Below are 22,643 nucleotides of genomic sequence, written 5' to 3'. Positions count from 1 at the left end.
ATAAATGAAAGATTATCTCATGCACATTCACTTAAGAAAGTGTGCTGTGGTTATAATCATAAAAAATAATTACATAAAGCAAGTAAAATTGAATGGCATTGGGACATACTCAAGAGGTTTTCACACGTAATTGGACAGGTCTTTTTCCTCACATACACTCACTCATTCTCTTGGCTTTGCAAAGAGTTAGTGTTGTTACTTAATAATATCTGTTCAGTGTACATTACTATGATGGTGAGTGTGTGTGTTTAGTGTCGTGTTAGTGTGTGTGTGGAGGGATTGGAATAGATTGGATTGGAAGAAAGCCAGTGCTGACACACAGCTCACTCCATTCAAAATAGCACCAAATGGACCGCCGAACAGAAAGCCTTGTGAATGAACAGGTGACCGTTCCTTCATCAGGTTCGATCAGGAATACGTGGGCAGGGTTTGCTATTTATTGGGAGCTCCAGTGTTAGTCATGTTATGGAGCCCTGTAGGAACATAGCATTCAGGGCTAGAAAGAAAGCCAGTGTGCACTCAGTAAATCTGCCGGGGGGCCTCCTCCGAGATGTGGAGGCCGTCTTGCCTGCAGCTGTTAAGCATACAGGGTGCAGTCGTCTGCAAATTGTGGCACACGTCGGCACCAGTGATGCCTGTCGCAAGGGTTTTCATTCCCAGAGTTGATCGGGGTCATTTAGTTTGGAGCCGAGTGGAGGGTCTCAACTAAAGGCTTCATCATCTCTGTGACAGTCTTGGCTGCAATTTCTGGACTTGCGTTATCAGGTGGGAATTTGTAGAACTCCTCTTGTTAGGTCAAGGGTGCACTACACAAAGGAAGCAGCTACTCGGGTAGCAGAGTACTTGTGGAGTGCACACGGGGTTTTTTTTTTTAGGCTAGACAGTAGTTTGAGGTGCTGTCATTGGCACTCACCAGTCGATATGTGTATAGGGAAATTGGACCATATTAAGAGTAAAGACATTTCAACTGTAAAAATTTTATCAGTAAAGTGCTGAAGTTCTAATCACAAGGTTCTCGAATTTACTTCCCTCAAGGATAGTTCTCAACCTCAAATTATTCTTGGGACTGAGTGCTGGCTAAAACCCAAAGTAAAACGCTCTGAGATATTTAGCAATTATTGGAGTGTTTATCGGAAAGACATATTAGACGTTGTAGGAGGGAAAGCATTCATTGCATTCGACGAAAATTATATCTTGACTGAGATTGAAATTGAGTGTGATAGTGAAGTTATCTGGTTGCACATAATAGGTTTAGGTGAAACCAAGTTAATTGTTGAATGTTTTTCGTGGCCACCCATCTTTGCTGTGACAGTTCTAGAGTCATTCAAAGGAAGTCTATGGTTAGTTCTGCATAAATACCCAGGTTGTACGATATAGTTGGTGGTGACTTTAACCTATCAGTATAGATTGCGATGTCTATGGATATATTGGAGGGGATACAGACAGACAGTCTTGTGAAGTACTTTCGAACATTTTTTCTGAAAACTGTCTTGAGTGGCTAGTTCGGCAGCCCACATGCAATGAAAGTATCTTGTAGCTTGTGGCTACAAACAGGCTGGACCTTTTGGTGTCATTATAGAGATGGGGATATGTGATCATGATGTCATCATAGTGACTATGGTTACAAAAGTTAATAAATCAATCAAAAGGGCGAGGAGAGTGTTTCTGCTAGAAAGATCAGGTAATCAGTTGTTAGTATCTCACTTAGACAATGAACTGCAATCATTTAATTCCAGAATGATGGATGTAGAGGAATTATGGGCAAAGTTCAAACAGACTGTAAATCATGCTCTGGATAATTATGTGCTCAGTAATGGATTCAAAGGCTGTTGTACTCTAAATTCAAAAGAGTACATGCAAATGATGAGAAGCAAAGATTAGTAGAGATTTGCTTGTCTGTGAAAAGATCAACATGTGAAGTTTACAACAGCTATCACCGTCATATCTCGGCTAAAGATCTGGCAGAGAACCTGAAAAAATTCTGATCCTATGTAAAATCACTAAGCAGATCCGAGGCTTTCATCCAGTCACTTGTTGACCAGTCTGATATAGCAGTAGAAGATAGCAAAAGGAAGGCTGAGGTTTTAAATTCGGTGTTTAAGAAAGCATTCATGCAGTAGAATTGTACAAACGTACCATTGTTTGACCAGCACTTGGCATTTCGTATGGGTGTTATAGTAATAAGCATCTGTGGCGTAGAGAAACAACTGAAAGAGGTGAAAACAAATAAGTTGCCAGGTCCAAATGGAACTCCAATTCGGTTTTACAAAGAGTGCACTGTGTCATAGGTCCCTTACTTAGTTTGCATTTATTGTGAATATCTCAACCAGGGCAAAGCACCAAGTGATTGGAAAAAAGTGTGGTGACTCTTAAATATAAGAATAGTAAAAGAATGGGCCCACAAAAATACAGCCCAATATCCTTAAGATTGGTTCGCTGTAGAATTATAAAGCATATTATGAGTTCAAATATAATAAATTTCCTAGAAATCAAAAAGCTTGTGTCCATGAATCAGCACGGCTTTAGAAAGCATTGCTCATGTGAAACCCAGCTTACTCTTTTCTCACATGACATACTCTGAACTATGGATGAAGGGCAACAGGCAGATTCAATGTTTCTAAATTTCTGAAAAGCATTCAACACAGTACCCCACTGCAGACTGTTGACGAAGGTAGTTGTGCACTTGGAATAGGCTCCCAGGTATATGACTAGCTTAAAGACACCTTAAGTAATAGAACTCAGTGTGTTGTCCTCTATGGCGAGTGTTCATCGGAGACAGGGGTAACATCAGGTGTGCCCCAGGGAAGTGTGATAGGACCATTGCTATTTTCTATATACATAAATGATTTAGCAGATAGGGTGAGCAGCAGTCTGGAGTTGTTTGCTGATGATGTACAGGTGTATGTGTACGTGTATGGTGTATGTTGTACATGGTGTACAGGAAGGTGTCAAAGATAAGTTACTGTAGTTTGATACAAAATGAATCTGGACAAAATTTCTGGTTTGTGTGATTAATGGCATTTGGCTCTTTATATAGAAACATGTAAGTTAATGCAGATGAGTAGGAAAAACAAACTTGTAATGTTCGGATACAGCATTAGTAGTGTCGTGCTTGACACAGTCACATTGTTTAAATATCTGGGCATAACGCTGTGAAGCGTTATGAAATAGAATGAACGTGTGAGGATTATGGAGGGAAGGAAAGTCATCAACTTTGGTTTCTTGGGAGAATTTTAGGAAAGTGTAGTTCATCTGTAAAGCAGACCATGTGTAGGAGACTAGTGCGACCTAATCGTGAATACTGCTCAAGCGTTTGGGATCCACACCAGGTCAGTTTGAAAGAAGACACCAAAGCAATTCGGAGGCGAGCTGCTAGATTTGTTAGCGGTATGTTCAAACAGCATCAAGTGTTACGGATATGCTTCGGGAGCTGAAGTGGTAATTCCTGGATGAAAGAAGACATTCATTTTGAAGAACACTACTGAGAAAGTTTAGAGAACCGACACTTGAATCTAACTGCAGAGTGATCTTAACGGCCGCCAAGATACATTTCGCACAGGGACCACGAAGATAACATACAAGAAATTATGCCTCATACAGAGGCATATATTCAGTTGATTTTCGCTCGCTCTATCTGCGTTTGGAACAGAAAAGGAAACAACTAGTTATGGTACAGGGTACCCTCTCCCATGCACTGTGTGGAGTATCTATGTGGATGTAGATGTAGAAGGCAACATACAGACATATGGATCACCATCAACTGTGTTATGTGCCCTCACAGTATGAGAGACTGCAGATAGGGTTGGATTTAACCAAGGGCATTAGTGCAAAGTCTGGTGATGAATAGCTTTATGCAACTATCGCTCTTCCCCTTACCAGCCATATGTTGGTAATGAAAATTTCTACTATGACCTTGTTTCGAAGCAGCTACTATCAAGTCAAGCAGCACCACACAATGTGTATTAATGAAATCTGCTATGAAAATCCAGATGGAATGTAACAATATAATGAAAAGGATAGAAGGATAGTTGCTACTCACCATATAGTGGAGATGCTGAGCCACAGATAGGCATAACAAAAGGCTTTCGGAAAGTGATCTTTAGGCCAACAAGGCCTTTGTTGAAATCAGACAAAACACACACACACACACACACACACACACACACACACACGTGCGACCATGGTCCTTGGCAGCTGAAGCCAGACTTTCAATGATGTTTGTGCTCATATGTGCCATTTATATTGGAAGAAAGCAACTTAACATTAAATTTTAATGTAATTTTTCAGGCTTTAAAGCTTTAAGTTATATTATGATCATACAATGTGTGTGTGAGTGTTGTCTAAATTCGAGAAAGCCATGTTGGCAAAAAGCTCACTTTCCCACAGTCGTTTTGTTGTGCATGTCTGCGATTCAGCATCTCTTCTATATGGTGAGTAGCAACTATTCTCTTCATTGTAATGTTATATCTACAATGGAAGTGGATATAGTGCAAGTAAGAAACATCCATGTACCTAACTGTGCCCTACCTACATTGCTGGAAGTTGGGAGACATTGGCTCATCAAGTGAAGTGTGCAAACCTTGGCAAAAGCTTAGAAAGTGGTAGATGCTCTACTATGTCATTTTCTTCACTGGGAAGGAATGATAAAGGAAGGTTAGTGTCACGCAACCACAACAATGTCTTTAAGAGAGTGAGTGCAAGCTTGAATTGGGCTATGATGGAGAAGAAATCTAATTACTTGTGTTAGTTTGCAATTTCATAAAGTGTCTGATTTCTTTACAGCAACGGCCTTACCGCAGTGGATACGCCTTTTCCCGTGAGATCACCGAAGTTAAGCATTGTCGGGCATGGTCGGCACTTGGATGGGTGACCATCCAGGCCGCCATGCGCTGTTGCCATTTTTCGGGATGTACTCAGCCTCGTGATGCCAATTGAGGAGCTACTCAACCTAATAGTAGCGGCTTTGGTCAAGAATACCATCATAACGTCCGGGAGAGCAGTGTGCTGACCCCACACTCCTCCTCTCCTCATCCTCTTTTTGAGGATGACACAGTGGTTGGATGTTCCCGATGGGCCACTTGTGGCCTGTAGACAGAGTGGTGGTCTGATTTCTTTGCTTTTCCAGTGCCGTCAGTTTTGACTCTGTATGAAATAATGTTCAGTACTGTATCATTGTTTGCCATATTTCTTTCATGCCATTGTGATACAATGTAGATTATTAGCCTACAATTTTATTTATAACTTTTGATGATATTTGTGCTCATATGCACCGCCTACATTGCAAGAGAGCAGCTTAATGACTAAATTTTAATGTAATTTTTCATGTTGTTCACTCTAAAGCTTTAAGTTACAGTATGGTTGTACATGAAAGTGTGAGTATTCAACTGGTTAATTAATTGCCTATTGCACCAAAATGTGCTTCATTCATCTGAAACACCCAGGTGGATTGTAAATCACCAGAAACTGGACAAGAAATGCGTAAAACCTGACGTGGTTCAAAGAAATAAAGTTTTTTCAGCCTTTGTGACTAGTTGCTGATGCTACTGTACAACTTCTATTCCAGTACAAGCATTTTGATATTATGACGTGGCTAAAATTCTTTTTGCATTAATAATAATCTAGTAGTTCTAGGGTTCTTAGGTCCCACCAAGGTTAATGTTTAGTCAGGAACAGTAGCACATCAACTACATCTGTACTGTATACAGAAAGTTCCTTGTAAGCCAGTCATTATTGCTGTTGGAAAAATATTTCACCAGTAACATCATAGTGCTCTCAACAGATTTGCAAAATTAACTAAAAATGGTGTCACCACAGATAACTGCAATTAATCCTTTCACTGTAACTTCATGGCAAATCAGTGGTCTTATTAATGAGGAAGTCATTTATATGCTGTACTCTGTACAAAAATTCTTCTTTAGTAGACTTGCAGTACTCACTCTGCCAATAATTTTTTTTTTTTTTTTTCAACTCTTCACTCTATTTTAGTGGATTCCTAGAATTTATAACTTGAATAAAATAACATTGTGACTGGCAAAAATGATGTTAGCTGAAAGTGATGCCAGTGTGGAGCCAGCCACGCATGCCCAGGCATTGCATGTATGTGCAAAACAGACAACACACTGTGCATGTGGCACTTGAGAAAGGACTGCAATTGACTTGCAACTGGCTCCTACCTCTTGACTGGCTGAAACATCAATCACAAGGTTATTTTAATCAAAGTATACTAGTCATTTCATTAAGCTGTAAGTGTTTTCTGTTTACCTGTTGCTGATGTTACCTGATCTTGAAAATGTTTTTGCCTTTATCATATATTTGACAAAATTAATGTCCACCTCCAAATATTTAAGAACATCTTAATGATGTGATTTCCAGAGACAAAAACAATATGAAAGACTGAGTATGGCAGTTCAGAAAAGAAGAGAACAAGATATACCACCAGGAGCAATAATTCTGTCAGAGGAGAATGTGTTGGAGTACCATTGGAAACTTGTGAAGCACTGGACTCCTACTGAAGACGTGTAAGAATAAAATAATTTCAATTATATTTTTACCTTTCCTCTGTGCGTTACGTTTATTCAGCTGCTTGTGAGATGATGATTTTTGCAAATCTCATGTAATAATCTTTCATATTTATTCACTCATCTTGTGGGCATGCATCTGGGACAGTATTATTCCTTGTTCCCATATTTTGGCTGATAATCATACAGCCAGTCTTCAAGGTGAGCTGATGACAGGTTTAGACATAATTCCCACCTAAGCAGTATGATATGCCATGTGGTACACAATGTGATTTACAATATGATGCAGAAGCAGTCCGTATTGGTGGAGTGCATACGAACATAGTTGAGGCAGTTTACCTAGTTCACATTGGGACAACAATGATAAAAAATCGATGCCCACAATTGTCATACCGTCCAGTACAACAGTGAGGGTTGCTCCACATAATAGTGTTGTACAACGCACAAAAAGTGGAGGGGGGCAGGGGGCAGAGTGCTAGTTGTTCCACATAGAATATTGTGCGATATGCAGAAAGTGGAGGGAAGGCCAAATTTTATCTGATGTGCATAAAAAGATGTCTATGTAAATGAAGCAAAGCTATATCTGTCTCTGTACTTAGTTTCCGAGTAAAGTGTTTTCTTTTTGTGTAAAAAATTAAAAACCATGCTATTTGATTTGCATGTGTTCTCTGCATTGCAGCTTTTCTCATTTGATTCTAAGGAAATTTTGTGGTAAAGAAATTAATTTATTTCACCTTATAGGCTCACAACACAAACTGACAAAGAACTGGTCTTCGTTTCACTGTTGCCCATAGTTATTGTGATACTTCACAATGAAGTAACCATCCGTGCAGATTTTGAAAAGTTTGCTATGAAAAACATAGTCACTGGCCAGTTTACATTTGGTGCACTTACATCATACACAGCTACACACAAAATGTAGCCAACATATCAAAATTGATTTTGAAGTTGGAAAAGAAGCCTTGTCTGTTTTCACTCTTGAATGAATGGATGATATATATTGGAGGTTGTCCATGATGAGGTTGGCAGCAATGCACCACAGGCAAGGCTATTGCTGGCTGTTGTGTGGAGCTGCCTTTTGTTTCTCTTTCTTGTATGCTGACAATACAATGTGAAGCATTCACTAGCATGTGTGCTTTCAAGCTGGAAAGACATCTGCACTTGTACATTTCACAGTTTCAGTGCTGCATGTAGTCAGCATGTCATTCACACAGGAGGAATGTTCAAAGATCGTCTTCATCATCCAGTTTGTTGAGAAAAGTCCTTGTCTACGGAATTACACAATGAAATCTTATTCTAGGGCAGATGTGATGACTAGCTTGATGTGGAGGAAGGTTGCAATGGAAATGGAAGAAACAGGTAAGAACTTCCTGTGCAGTCTGTGCCTTCATTTTCAACTCCTTGTTTTCCTTGTTGCAGTTTCTAATTCAGATAACAAACCTATGGTATGTGATTATAAAATGTTAATTGCATTCTAAAAGTGCATCATTTTAAACTACCATTGATGGTGCTACATGTCTGATGGACACACATGAATTATTTGAACAGTTTCATATTTCTCTCTCTCTCTCTCTCTCTCTCTCTCTATCTATCTATCTATCTATCACTTTGGGGGGGGGGGGGGGGGGAAAGACATGGTTTTGTATGCTGCAATACACTGCTGAAGGGTGTAGGAGTTTTTTTTAATGTACTGTACCTCAGTACAATGATATCACTGAAGTGAGACTGCACTCTGATGAGCAGATGGTCTGGCAGATTAGCATTGCTCCACTCAACAAGCGTTTGTCAAGCAGTAGTTATTTCACCCCTGTTGCTGGTAGCATTGGCAATAGGAGAGGATGTAAATTTGAATGTCCCATATTCTTATGATCTGATGTAGAAACACTGATTGTTGTGAGCTGAGGAAAGAATAATAAACCAGTGTGTACATTTTCTTCTTATTTATTATTAAAATATAAACATAAGTACAGTCCCATTAAAATAAGTTTATGCCTGGTAGTTTAAAAACATTGGACGGAGACAAGCAGTTTTCCTGTTTTGGATCACACACATCAGCAAGTTTACTACTCTACATGATGGTGCAGTGGTTAGTACACTGGACTCACATTCTGGAGGACGATGGCTCAAATCCGCTGAGCGCCATCCTGAATTAAGTTTTCCATGATTTTCCTAAATCGCTTCAGGCAAATGCTGGGATGGTTCCTTTGAGAGGCCATCCTTCGCTAAGCCAATGGGATCGATGACCCCAAATCACCTAACCTCTGCACAGCAACTCACTACAATATGAACAACTTCAGCACATTGTGCACCATCCATCAATGCAGATACGCTACACTTCACCAGTCAGTCCCTGTGAAAGGGTTATATAAATGCTAATGCCCTTTTTATAGCAATCCCATGTATTTTCATTGGACAGAAATTTCTCCTTCATATTTGAGAAAACTGTTACTTAGCTAATTCTGTAAGCAAACAGTTTAAGATCATGACGACAATTCCTCAAAGGCACTTTTACCAGGCACTGAAGGCACATTAGCATATCCCTGAAGAATGCTGAGACTTTTCATCAAGAAAGCAAATAAAGTTGTACAATACACAAGCAGCTTTTACTGTCACAACAGCACATTCCCCATTGCAGTCGGTTGGCTCCTCAAACACTCAAAATGTTGATGTTAATATGCTGAAAGTGCTTTCAACATTATTTTGATTTCCAGATAGCTGAGAATTGAAAATTCTTTTCACATCATTTTCTTTTCAAAAGTGGCTGCATTAGGTACAGAAGTAAAGGGAAATCCCCGTCACCAACAAAGTAGCATGAGAATAGCTCATTATTTCAATCTCCCGGCAGGCAAACAGGATCCAAAACATTCAGTTTACATTCCTTCCACTACAGATCAATCGAAGAGTGGTGGTATACTGCTCCATTGCCAACCCATCCGATATCTCACCAAAATCAGTCAGTATAAACATGCCATTTGCATCAGTGACAGCTATCAGCCCAATTGAAAATTAACCTTTGTGATTTATGTTTCGAGATCTCATGTTCTTAAAATACATTATATGTTTGTGTTTTCTGTCAATAGCTGTGACACAGTTGACAGATTCCACAGATTTTGATCTAGGACAGGTGTAAATAATGGTTGCAGATGAGTCCAGAAGCTTCACATGTTAGTTAAAGAATGTCACTGATGGTACCTGTGCTTTTGTAAAACTGAAGGGCTAGGTCTTGAAAGCTGCTTCTTGCAGCCAAGTAGATGTAGTAGTAGTTAATGAGAATTTGTGAGCTTGCGTTAGAAATTAAATATGGTAAAAACAAATACTGGAAAATATACATAACTTTTACGTCTTGTATGCATGCTAATGTATCTGTCTATAACATTGTCAGGTGTTTTGCAAGTCTAGAAACAGGTATAATCTTAGTCATTTTTAAACATATACCTGCTTTGTATTCATTTTATTTTACCTTCATTTTCAAAACAGATGTGCCAGGAGTTATGGAAAAACATCCACACTGTTTTTAGAAAGTTACTGAAGCTTCTGAAATATGTATCAGGAAAACTAAAGGAACCACTTTATTCAGCCCCCAACTCTCATTTCTTCGCCTGTATGCGAAGGGGTTTCTCACTTCTGGGAATATACCTTCACTTGTGGAAAAGATGATGGTGTAATAGCTTCAGGTGAAATGTTGTCTATCACAAACCCTCAGAAAGTGAAAAGATATGAAATGTTGGAAGAAGTATGTGATGTGGTTAAATGTGATGTGATAATACAATCACTTCCCTCAAAAAGAAAAACTGAAGCCAGTAAGAATGACGCTGAGGAAGAATTTGCCAGAATACTGGAAACGAAACAAATTACTAAAACGAAAACACATTGGGATGTGTTTTCAGTCTGTGCCCCCCCCCCCCCCCCCCCATTTTAGGATACTTTATCACAAGTGTAAAAGATACAGGGGTGGACAAAAGTATTCAGAAGCAGGTCACATGCATATCTCATGGTCAGTTGCGACTGATGCATACAAGGAATGTGTATCTGCGTAGGTGCCATAATGCAGGGAATATTTCAAAAGTCGTCGACTGTGCGAATGTCACCGTACCCCCTACCTGGAATGATTAGTTCTGCGCTACCATCACAGGTGTGTGTTTCACTCAGGACAAAAGTAATCAGACACCGCCCTGCTTGACAAGGAAACTGCAGTCTGAAGGCAAAACTAGGCGGCACCATGCAGTCAGTGTACGCAAAGCAGCTGTCTCGTACTACAGGAAAGCACAGATTTCGTAAAAAAAAAAGACCAATGTAGCGCCATGCTCCTTAAAGGTAGGGAAATGACAGTGGAAAACTGAAGGCTTATTGTGCAGCTGCATAGTGAGGGAAAATCATATGCAGAAATAGACAAGTCTTCAACCAAAGTCGATAAAGTATATTAAGTATCGTCCAGAAATGGAAAGAAAAAAAACTCTCGTCATTCGTCCACGGCAGGGGTGCCCTCAGAAACTAACGAACAGAGCAAGAGGAAGATAGTTCTAATGGTGAAAAACAACCTGCTGACAATAGCCCCTGCTATAGCAGTAGAACTGGCAGAAAGCGTTGGTACCGAAGTTAGCGTTAGAGCAGTGCACAGATGCCTGAACAGTGCTGGATAGAATGCCAGAGTGCCAAGGTGCAAACTGTTCGTAAGTAGGTGTAACGCAAAAAAGCAGATGGTTTTTGCAGAAGAATTTGTCGGCAAGGATGAAACCTTTTGGGACAAGATTCTGTGTCATTATGTGTGCAAATTTACTTTGAGCCACGTGGATGGCCGCAGTTTAGTGTGGCGTCAAGCAGACACGGAGTGGGGTCCCAAAAACATCAAGCATCCATCAAACACGGAGACGGCAGTGTGATGGTGTGGGGATGCATGTCTTCTGGAGGTATTGGTAAGCTTGTCTTTATTGAAAGCACCATGTACAGATTTGTCTGTCTCAAACAAAATGTGATGAAAAGTGCTGTGAAGCTGGACCTTGGAGGTGACTTTTATTTCCAAAAAGACAATGATCCTAAGCATGCGCTGGAATTTGTCAAACTGTGGGTCCTATACAATATGCCTTATCACGTCATTACCTCACCACATTCTCCAGCCCTCAGTCCCATCGCAAACATCTGGAATGAACTGAAAATGAGACTACACAAACAATATGTGAGCAGTTTGACACATTTGCATGCATTGATAGAAGAAGAAGAATGGGTAGATATTGGTTCAGATATAACGAAAAAGGTTGTTTACTCTACCCACAAGGACTGAGGGCTGTAATACAGAGAAAAAGACGCATTACCAAATCAGTGTCTGAATACTTTTGCTCATAGTATATTTCAATTTTTTTCTTTTTCTTTCATAAGGCGTGTTTTTTATTCTTATTCTGCATATGTTCAGACTGACATATGTATTACACATTTGTAAAAAATAAAGTATATGTTTTGAGTTAAAAACACATTTAAGGTTTACTTCCCTGATTACTCCCGGTGTCTGAATATTTTTTTCCGCCTCTGTATCTGAAAGCAAAATTCCTTTTACTCCTGTATGAGTGGTTGACCGAAGCTGAGAAGGACACCATGGGAGTTTCCATATCACTATGGGCTTCTTCCATTTCTTTAAACAGATGTCTACTCCTATGTAGAGCACACCTCTCACTGCCACACCATTGATGATACCGATCACACTTCAAATCCAGCAATGTACTGCTGAATACGCATCAAGCTGAGTCATGTACTATCTTGCAAAAATAGGACAGTTGTAGAAATACTATACTAGCTTTATTAACGTGTAACCATCATTTATTTATGTACCATGTTGAATAAAATACCTCAAAACACTTACACTAAATTACCGTATTGTAATGAGTAGCTTTGCAGCAGAAGAAATACTAAGTCAAACATTAGTGTCCTCTTTTGTCATATTAGTTGCTCCAAAAAGTGGAAACTATCTGGACTCATTCAGGAGAATTTGTGGGTTTTTGTTTGTGTTGAGAGCATTCACAAGAAACTACAGCCAAACTGTGCTTGATATTTATAACATTGTATGGCTGCAACAGTACTTACTTTTCTTTTTCGATTTTCTGAGTTTTAAGTAATGATGTTGCACTTGTTGTTGTTGTGGTCTTCAGTCCAGAGACTGGTTTGATGCAGCTGTCCATGCTACTCTATCCTGTGCAAGCTTATTCATCTCCCTGTACCTACTGCACCCTACATCCTTCTGAATCTGTTTAGTGTATTCATCTCTTGGTCTCCCTGTATGATTTTTACCCTCCACGCTGCCCTCCAATACTAAATTGGTGATCCCTTTGATGCCTCATAATATGTCCTACTAACTGATCCCTTCTTCTGGTCAAGTTGTGCCACAAATTTGCCTTCTCCCCAATTCTATTCAATACATCCTCATTAGTTATGTGATATACCCTTCTAATCTTCAGCATTCTTCTGTAGCACCACATTTCAAAAGCTTCTATTCTCTTTTTGTCTAAACTATTTATCGTCCACGTTTCGCTTCCATACATGGCTACACTCCATACAAATACTTTCAGAAACGACTTCCTGACACAAATCTATACTCAATGTTAACAAATTTCTCCTGTTCAGAAACGCTTTCCTTGCCATTGCCTGTCTACATTTTATGTCCTCTCTACTTCGACCATCATCAGTTATTTTGCTCCCCAAATAGCAAAACTCCTTTACTACTTTAAGCATGTCATTTCCTTATCTAATACCCTCAGCATCACGCGATTTAATTCGACTACATTCCAATATTCTCATTTTGCTTTTGTTGATGTTCATCTTATACCCTCCTTTCAAGACACTGTCCATTCCGTTCAGCTGCTCTTCCAAGTCCTTTGCTGTCTCTGACAGAATTACAATGTCATCGGCGAACCTCAAAGTTATTATTTCTTCTCCATGGATTTTAATTCCTACTCCAAATTTTTCTTTTGTTTCCTTTACTGCTTGCTCAATATACAGAGTGAATAACATCGGGGCTAGGCTACAATCCTGTCTCACTCCCTTCCCAATTACTGCTTCCCTGTCGTGCCCCTCGACCCTTATAACTGCCATCTGGTTTCTTTACAAATTGTAAATAGCCTTTCGCTCCCTGTATTTTACCCCTGCCAGCTTCAGAATTTGAATGAGAGTATTCCAGTCAACATTGTCAAAAGCTTTATGTAAGTGTACAAATGCTAGAAACGTAGGTTTGCCTTTCCTTAATCTATTTTCTAGCATAAGTTGTAGGGTCAGTATTGCCTCACGTGTTCCGTCATTTCTACAGAATCCAAACTTCCCCGAGGTCCGCTTCTACAAGGTTTTCCATTCATCTGTAAAGAATTCGTGTTAGTATTTTGCAGCCATGGCTTATTAAACTGATAGTTCGGTAATATTCACATCTGTCAATACCTACTTGCTTTGGGATTGGAATTATTATATTCTTCTTGAAGTCTGAGGGTATTTCGCCTGTCACACGTCTTGCTGACCAGATGGTAGAGTTTTGTCAGGGCTGGCTCTCCCAAAGTTATCAGTAGTTCTAATGGAATGTTGTCTACTTGCGGGGGCCTTGTGTCAACTTATGTCTTTCAGTGTTCTGTCAAACTCTTCATGCAGTATCATATCTCCCATTTCATCTTCGTGCTCTTCCATTTCCATAATACTGTCCTCAAGTACATCGCCCTTGTATAGACCCTCTGTATACTCCATCCACATTTCTGCTTTCCCTTCTTTCGTTAGAACTGGGTTTCCATCTGAGCTCTTGATATTGATGCAAGTGCTTCTCTTTTCTTCAAAGGTCTCTCTAATTTTCCTGTAGGCAGTATCTATCTTACCCCTAGTGATGTATGTCTCTACATCCTTACATTTGTCCTCTGGCCATCCCTGCTTAGCCATTTTGCACTTCCTGTCGATCTCATTTTTGAGACATTTGTATTCCTTTTTGCCTGTTTCATTTACTGTAATTTTGTATTTTCTCCTTTCATCAATTACATTCAGTATCTCTTCTGTTACCCAAGGATGTCTATTAGCCCTCGTCTTTTTACCTGCTTGATCCTCTGCTGCCTTCACTATTTCATCTCTCAAAGCTATCCATTCTTCTTCTACTGTATTTCTTTCCCCCATTCTTGTCATTCATTCTCTAATGCTCTCCCTGAAACTCTCTACAACCTCTGGTTCTGTCAGTTTACCCAGGTCCCATCTCCTTAAATTCCCACCTTTTTGCAATTTCTTCAGTTTTAATGTACAGTTCATAACCAATAGATTGTGGTCAGAGTCCACATCTGCCACTGGAAATGTCTTACAATTTAAAACCTGGTTCCTGAATCTCTGTCTTACCATTATATAATCTATCTGAAACCTTTCATTATCTCCAGGCTTCTTAAATATATACAACCGTCTTTTATGATTCTTGAACCAAGTGTTAGCTATGATTAAGTTATGCTCTTTGCAAAATTCTACCAGGCAGCTTCCTCTTTCATTCCTTTCTCCCGTTTCATATTCACCTACTGCGTTTCCTTCTCTTCCTTTTCCTACTATCGAATTACAGTCATCCATGACTATTAAATTTTCGTCTCCCTTCACCATCTGAATAATTTCTTTTATCTCATCATACATTTCACCAATATCTTCCTCATCTGCAGAGCTAGTCGGCATATAAACTTGTACTACTGTGGTAAATGTGGGCTTCGTATCTATCTTGGCCACAATATTGCATTCACTATGCTGTTTGTAGTAGCTTACCTGCATTCCTATTTTTTTATTCATTAGCAAACCTACTCCTGAATTACCCCTATTTGATTTTGTATTTATAACCTGACCAGAAGTCTTGTGCCTCCTGCCACCGAACTTCAGTAATTCCCACTATATCTAACTTTAACCTATCCATTTTCCTTTTTAAATTTTTTAACCTACCTGTCTGATTAAGGGATCTGACATTCCACACTCCAACTCGTAGAATGGCAGTTTTCTTTCTCCTGAAACAACGTTCTCCTGAGTAGTCACCGCCTGGAGATCCGAATGGGGGACTATTTTATCTCCGGAATATTTTACCCAAGAGGATGCCATCATCATTTAACCATACAGTAAAGCTTCATGCCCTCGGGAAAAATTGCAGCTGTAGTTTCCCCTTGCTTTCAGCCGTTGGCAGTACCAACACAGCAAGGCTATTTTGGTTAGTGTTACAAGGCCAGATTAGTCAATCATCTAGACTGTTGCCCCTGCAACTACTGAAAAGGCTGCTGCCCCTTTTCAGGAACCACACATTTGTCTGGCCTCTCAACAGATACCCCTCTGTTGTGGTTGCACCTACTGTACGGCTATATGTATCACTGAGACACGCAAGCCTCCCCACCAACGGCAAGGTCCATGGTTCATGAGTGGGTAAGTAATGATAAGCCACAATAATGCCCTCTTCAGAAGAGCTCATGATTGCAACTCAGACAGAAATGTGATTCGTGCTGTCTTGTTGCTTTTTGTGGAACATCAGCGGGAAGATGTGCATTGCATGGATAAGTGTTATGTCAAGCAACCATTAATGGAATGTGTTGTATTGCATATTGTATCAGCTCAGTGGGGATTGCATCTTAAAACCAATTGGCACAATACTGTGGAGTAAATGTGCGTGTGTGTTGGAGATGAGAAAAGTCTTTAAAATTGCTACATCTTCTGAAACTTTTAATTTCTAGTAAATGTTTATCAGATACTCATTTACATTCTGAAAAACAAGACTCTAAATTTAAAAAAAGAGGTAGTACAAAATGACAGCAAATCCAGATTAATATCCAATGCTAGACCAAGTCAAATGTCCACAGTAGCTGCAGAGGCTGAATGACCTTAGACTAGACTGACAGAGCTGTCAGACTAGACTAGAATGAGAGACTGGTTGGTGCAGTGACATTTAAGTCCGCTCTGTGGTGATGTTGGCTGTGTGGGCTGAGGAGGATGTGTCTCGGAACCAGCAGCTGGTTGGTGGTGCAGTCACATTGCTTACTGCCAACTTCGAGACATGGACTGGCACAGTATGGTATTGATAGTACACAATCTCACCATTTCTTCTGTCTTTGTACATCCTACCCTTTTACGTCTTGAACTTTAGGTCCGAAGGAATTTACTTTCAACTCAAAAGAGTTTGAGGTTTACTTGCAATTTTGTAAGTTATAACTAACTAAGGAAGGTACTTACAATCATGCTTAAGTTTCTCAGCTTCAGAATTTAATGGTAATGAATAATTCTTTTTGACTCTTCCCTCATGTTCACATGAGTAGAATTACATTTTTTACCTACTCATGTAGTCAGTGGGCAAGGGGAATTGTAGACTTCAGTTTATTGGACCATGTATTGAACACTAGTGTGAGCCATTCGTAAGTACATTCTGAGTGTTTGGGCCCACACCATGTCATGTTAAAGGGAAACATCAAAGAGGTAGGCTGTTAGCATGTGAGTATTGCAGGTATGCTTCGGTGAACTCAACTGGGAATCCGTGGAGGGAAGATGACACTACTTTTTTGGAACACTATTTATAAAATTTATAGAATTGTCATTTGAAACTGACTCCAGAGTGATTTTACTGCCACCAATATATATTTTGTATAAGGACTATGAAAATAAGATAAGAGAAATTAGGGCTAATGTTGATGTGCATAGACAGTCGTTTTCCCTTGCTCTGTGAATGGAACAGAATGGGAAGTGACCAGCAGTGGTACAAGGTAACTTCTGTCATGCACCATACAATGACCTGCAGAATGTGTATTTAGCTGTAGATGTATTTCACTTTCATAAGTAAATTATTGCGGATGGAAAAACAGTGCCATTATTTAGATCACCTAATTAAATCTAGTGACAGGTTCGAAAATGTCACCACCTGTCTGTAAATAATGTATGTTTTAATAGTGAGCATCCGGGTATTCAGCCAAGTTGTTTCCATTTTCTGCACAATATTTCAACAGCTTACCCATCCGTCATCTTCAGGTATTCCAGTTTTGCTATTATGTATACTCACTGCCTGGAATCCAACAAGATTGGCTGGAGTCCGGGCAGCAAGTACACTTAATATCAAAACTTGGAGCACCTGAAGAAGAGGGCTGGACTGGTTGTCAAAATACAAGGTGTCCCACTCAAACCTCCCTGATATCAAAGACCCAGGAAAAAAAACCACAGTAGATACAACAATGAAAAATGTACCACATTGTAGAGCATCTCTAAGAATTTATTTATTTATCATCAGTACACCTCTACATGTGAACCATTTGCAGCACGAAGAATATTGAGTCTATATTCAGTTTCTTGCCAAGTTCTTTTAACATTTCCTCTGTTATTGTTGCAATCGCATTAGTGATACAATGTCGCAGTGTATGAATATCATCCAGTTTGGTCGCATACACGTGGTCCTTCACGAATCCCCACATGAAGAAATCAAGCGGCGTAATGTCGGGTGAACATGGTGGACAAGCAATGGGTCCTCCACATCCGATCCAATGACTGGGAAATTTTCTCTCTAGGAACTTGCGAAGAGCTGTTGGCCAATGCGGCGGAGCTCCATTTTGTTGAAAAATGATGTTGGTTTGCAAGTCTTGTATCTGAGGATACACAAACTGCTCCAGCATGTCCAGACACACTGAACCAAAGAAGAATGGTCCAACAATCCTGTTGTTCATTTGCCCTCACCAGATGTTTAGTTTAGGTCTATCACGAACAAGTTCAATGACAACATGTGAGTTTTGCGAACCCCAAATCCGAACATTATGCCTATTAATTCTTCCTGATAGAATAAAGGTCGCTTCATCAGAGAATAAACATCTTTCCAGGAAGCTGACATCCATATCAATACGCTGCAGCATATCTGCAGGAAATTGTTGTCGGCATGGTTTGTCGTTCGGTGTCAGATGTTGCAGATTTTGCGCTTTGTAAGCACACATATGAAGACTCTGGTGAACTACAGGATGCAATGTTGATCAAAGTACACCAAGTTTCCTAGATGCTTGACGAATTGACTTAGGTTGGCTTTTGAGTAACATTTGTCTAATGTCCTCCTCTATCTCTTCTGAAACACTGTAACCTGCACCGCCAGAATGTTTCAGAACACTTCCTGTTGCCAGAAACTTCATTTGCCATTCCTGAATTGTTTTCACATCAGGTGGATCACATTCATACACACAATGGTAATTTCTTTGCCCAGTAATCGGTGATTTTGTTTCTGCAAACCACACTACTGCTTGTGCGCACTGCTGTGGAGTCACCATTTTCACTTCATGCTTCCATGCTGCACTCTGGCGATGATACTTGGCACTTCTGATGCGGGAGTATAAATTCTTTGAGATGCTCTACAATGTGGTGCATTTTTCATTGTTGTATCTACTGTGGTGTTTCTCTCCTGGGTCCTTGAAATCAGGGAGGTTTTGAGTGGGACACCCTGTAATGTGCATAAAATGGAAATAACAACCCGTCTGAACACTTGGAAATATCCTATTACTCAATCACACAAAGAAAACCTGAGAGATTTCAGTGCATATTTTCTCACTGTTTTGTGAACTTCATTTGAGAAGAAAATATGGAATTAACAAACCAATATCCTAGGCTAAACTAGTGAGAAAAATCACAGTGCAACTAGCTAACAGTGTGTGATTTGAACCTGTTTCTAAATGAATACAGTAAGTGTAGTACTTGTAGCCTTCGTTCATTCTGCCATAAACAAGTAACAGTAAGGAACTACTGGTGTAGTACAAAATGACTATCACATTGGGCATCATTGTTTTGCACCCAAGTCAAAAGAGTTATCAAGGAAAGCTGTGTTTCAGATTATTGAATTAATGAGATTGAGCAATAAAGGAAGGGAATCATGAAAGATTGCTAACAAAAGCAAGTGCATATAATACATGCAACTACTTTTGGTGTGCATGAAGAGAAATAAAATGTGTGAAATGGAGTGTTTCAAGAGGCACACGCTGAATATTCCAGTAAATAGAAACTTTTATCTATTTTCTGTGTATACTTTTAACCCTCGCGTGTGTGTGCCTATGTATAGAGTATGCCAACCACAAGTAACATTTTCTTGTACCATCCATTGTTGCTTTACTTCAGCTAACACAGTGCTAAGGTTTGCTGTCGTGTGTGAAAGTGAACTGCAGTACTATAAGATAAACAGTGAGCTAGGTGAGAAAAAAAATGTACAATCGGGGCAAGAAAATGACCCAGATTCCGAGCTAGTGGAAAATCCCAAAATGAGGCAGGTGTATACAAGATAAATAGCAATAAAATAAATGGTTGATTATGATCTGATGCAGTTGCGCTGTTTAATGCTTCAAGTGTGCAACTACTGTGGGGTAACACTTGCACATTACATCAGAGCGGTGTAGTGGATGTTTATTTTACTATTGTTTAGTTAAACAGTGATTTATCTCATGTAATGTATGTTTATTTTATCATTGTTTGATTAAACTTAGAATAAACTGTGATTTTGCTTGTACATGTTTACCTTGTGATTTTGCTTGTACATGTTTACCTTGTCTACCAACAGATATTTCATGAGAAGCCAGTAAAACATGTTTTGTTATCTTGCAATAATCTCTGCAGTGGAATAATGACTTAATTATGAGAACAAGCATTAAGTATATAAAAGACTTAAATATCTGAGTCACAGAAAGGCATAACAAAATGACTGTTGGAATGTTAGCTTTCAGTCAACAGGTCATTTGTCAAAAATAGACAAAATACACACATGCTCACATGAACACGACCTCAGTCTCTGGCAGATGGAACCAGTGCATGCTTTTTGTGTGTGTGTGTGTGGGGGGGAGGGGGGGGGATGATTTGTATATTTTTGACAAAGGCCTTGTTGGCCGAAAGCTGCAATTTTTTGTTGTGTTTCCTGCGACTCAGCATCTCCGCTATATGGTGAGTAGTGACTGTTATTCTCATCATATTGTTATGTTCCAGCCTGTATTTTCCATTGTTAGACTTAAATATCTGCTTGAGAAAACATAAGATACATAAATTTATCCACCTTTACTTCCAGTTGGCCATTTCGACATGGATTAACTATCCTTGGAGCAGCAGCTTCATTATCTGGTATTTATATGAATAGCTACTACAGGAAAAAGTTGTTTCTTGGGGATGCTGGAAGGTTTGCCACTTATCTGCCAGTTGCAGTTCTGCCTGGTATAATGAGCACTTTATTCCATCAGCAGGTAAGCTAATTTCCTTATATTATGTTGTTGTATATACAAGAGCATTCAGGTTATTCCAAATTGTGACAGTGTGAGCATTCAGGCTAATAATAGTGCGGTAAGATTTGTGCAGCAGCAATCATTATAAATGTTGTGAATACCACTCTTTCTTTAAGAATCTCAAGGCAGTAAGCCTTATTGCTGAATGTTCTTTTCTGTTTGTTTCCCCTGTACTTAGTTGTTCCTCTTTTCATTCTGAACTTAATCAATTTTAGGTGTCGTGGACTGATGTTATAAACTGTACATCTGTTTAAGATTTTTATACATTATTTTTGTGGGCCTATTATTGTTGTTTTTTGTAGTCAAAATTAAATTAATTTGTAAACTGACTGACCAAAGGGATCAGCAAAGTAATGAAAACATGTTGTTATTGAAAAGAATGTCTCTTTGAATTTGTACGAGGGCAGTTCAATAAGTAATGCAACACATTTTTTTTCTGAAATAGGGGTTGTTTTATTCAGCATTGAAATACACCAGGTTATTCCCCAATCTTTTAGCTACACAACACTATTTTTCAACGTAATCTCCATTCAATGCTACGGCCTTACGCCACCTTGAAATGAGGGCCTGTATGCCTGCATGGTACCATGCCACTGGTCGATGTCGGAGCCAACGTCGTACTGCATCAATAACTTCTTCATCATCCGCGTAGCGCCTCCCACGGATTGCGTCCTTCATTGGGCCAAACATATGGAAATCTGACGGTGCGAGATCAGGGCTGTAGGGTGCATGAGGAAGAACAGTCCACTGAAGTTTTGTGAGCTCCTCTCGGGTGTGAAGACTTGTGTGAGGTCTTGCGTTGTCATGAAGAAGGAGAAGTTCGTTCAGATTTTTGTGCCTACGAAAACGCTGAAGTCGTTTCTTCAATTTGTGAAGAGTAGCACAATACACTTCAGAGTTGATCGTTTGACCATGGGGAAGGACATCGAACAGAATAACCCCTTCAGCGTCCCAGAAGACTGTAACCATGACTTTACCGGCTGAGGGTATGGCTTTAAACTTTTTCTTGGTAGGGGAGTGGGTGTGGCGCCACTCCATTGATTGCCGTTTTGTTTCAGGTTCGAAGTGATGAACCCATGTTTCATCGCCTGTAACAATCTTTGACAAGAAATTGTCACCCTCAGCCACATGACGAGCAAGCAATTCCGCACAGATGGTTCTCCTTTGCTCTTTATGGTGTTCGGTTAGACAACGAGGGACCCAGCGGGAACAAACCTTTGAATATCCCAACTGGTGAACAATTGTGACAGCACTACCAACAGAAATGTCAAGTTGAGCACTGAGTTGTTTGATGGTGATCCGTCGATCATCTCAAACGAGTGTGTTCGCACGCTTCGCCATTGCAGGAGTCACAGCTGTGCACGGCCGGCTCGCACGCGGGAGGTCAGACAGTCTTGCTTGACCTTGCGGCGATGATGACACACGCTTTGCCCAACGACTCACCGTGCTTTTGTCCACTGCCAGATCGCCGTAGACATTCTGCAAGCGCCTATGAATATCTGAGATGCCCTGGTTTTCCGCCAAAAGAAACTCGATCACTGCCCGTTGTTTGCAACGCACATCCGTTACAGACGCCATTTTAACAGCTCCGTACAGCGCTGCCACCTGTCGGAAGTCAATGAAACTATACGAGACGAAGCGGGAATGTTTGAAAATATTCCACAAGAAATTTCCGGTTTTTTCAACCAAAATTGGCCGAGAAAAAAAATGTGTTGCATTACTTATTGAACTGCCCTCGTAACACACTTCATTTTTGTGCTGTAACTGTCAAATTTTTTTTTTTTTTTTTTTTTTTTTTTTTTTTTTTTTTTTTTTTTTTTTTTTTTTTTCTTCCTACTGTGGAACAAGTTGTTTTTCATTACTTAAGAGCATGTTATGCATATGATGAAACTAAGTGATATAT

The 22,643-nt window shown here is 39.7% G+C and overlaps 1 protein-coding gene across 2 annotated transcripts in view; it reads left to right on the top strand.

Annotated features, from left to right (window-relative positions):
* LOC126456946 (uncharacterized) overlaps positions 1 to 22,643 on the top strand; it is a 45,430-nt gene that overhangs the window by 13,865 nt on the left and 8,922 nt on the right. For both annotated transcript variants that reach the window (XM_050092880.1, XM_050092879.1), the window contains exons 2-3: positions 6,373 to 6,518; positions 20,530 to 20,701. In XM_050092880.1, coding sequence (XP_049948837.1) covers positions 6,400 to 6,518; positions 20,530 to 20,701 — 291 coding nt within the window. In that variant the 5' untranslated portion in view covers positions 6,373 to 6,399. The remainder of the gene's footprint in view (positions 1 to 6,372; positions 6,519 to 20,529; positions 20,702 to 22,643) is intronic.

This window comes from Schistocerca serialis, chromosome 2, assembly GCF_023864345.2.
Source record: "Schistocerca serialis cubense isolate TAMUIC-IGC-003099 chromosome 2, iqSchSeri2.2, whole genome shotgun sequence".
Taxonomy (NCBI): domain Eukaryota; kingdom Metazoa; phylum Arthropoda; class Insecta; order Orthoptera; family Acrididae; genus Schistocerca; species Schistocerca serialis.
Note: the sequence above shows the minus strand (reverse complement) of the source record. Positions and strands in the feature narration are given on the sequence as shown.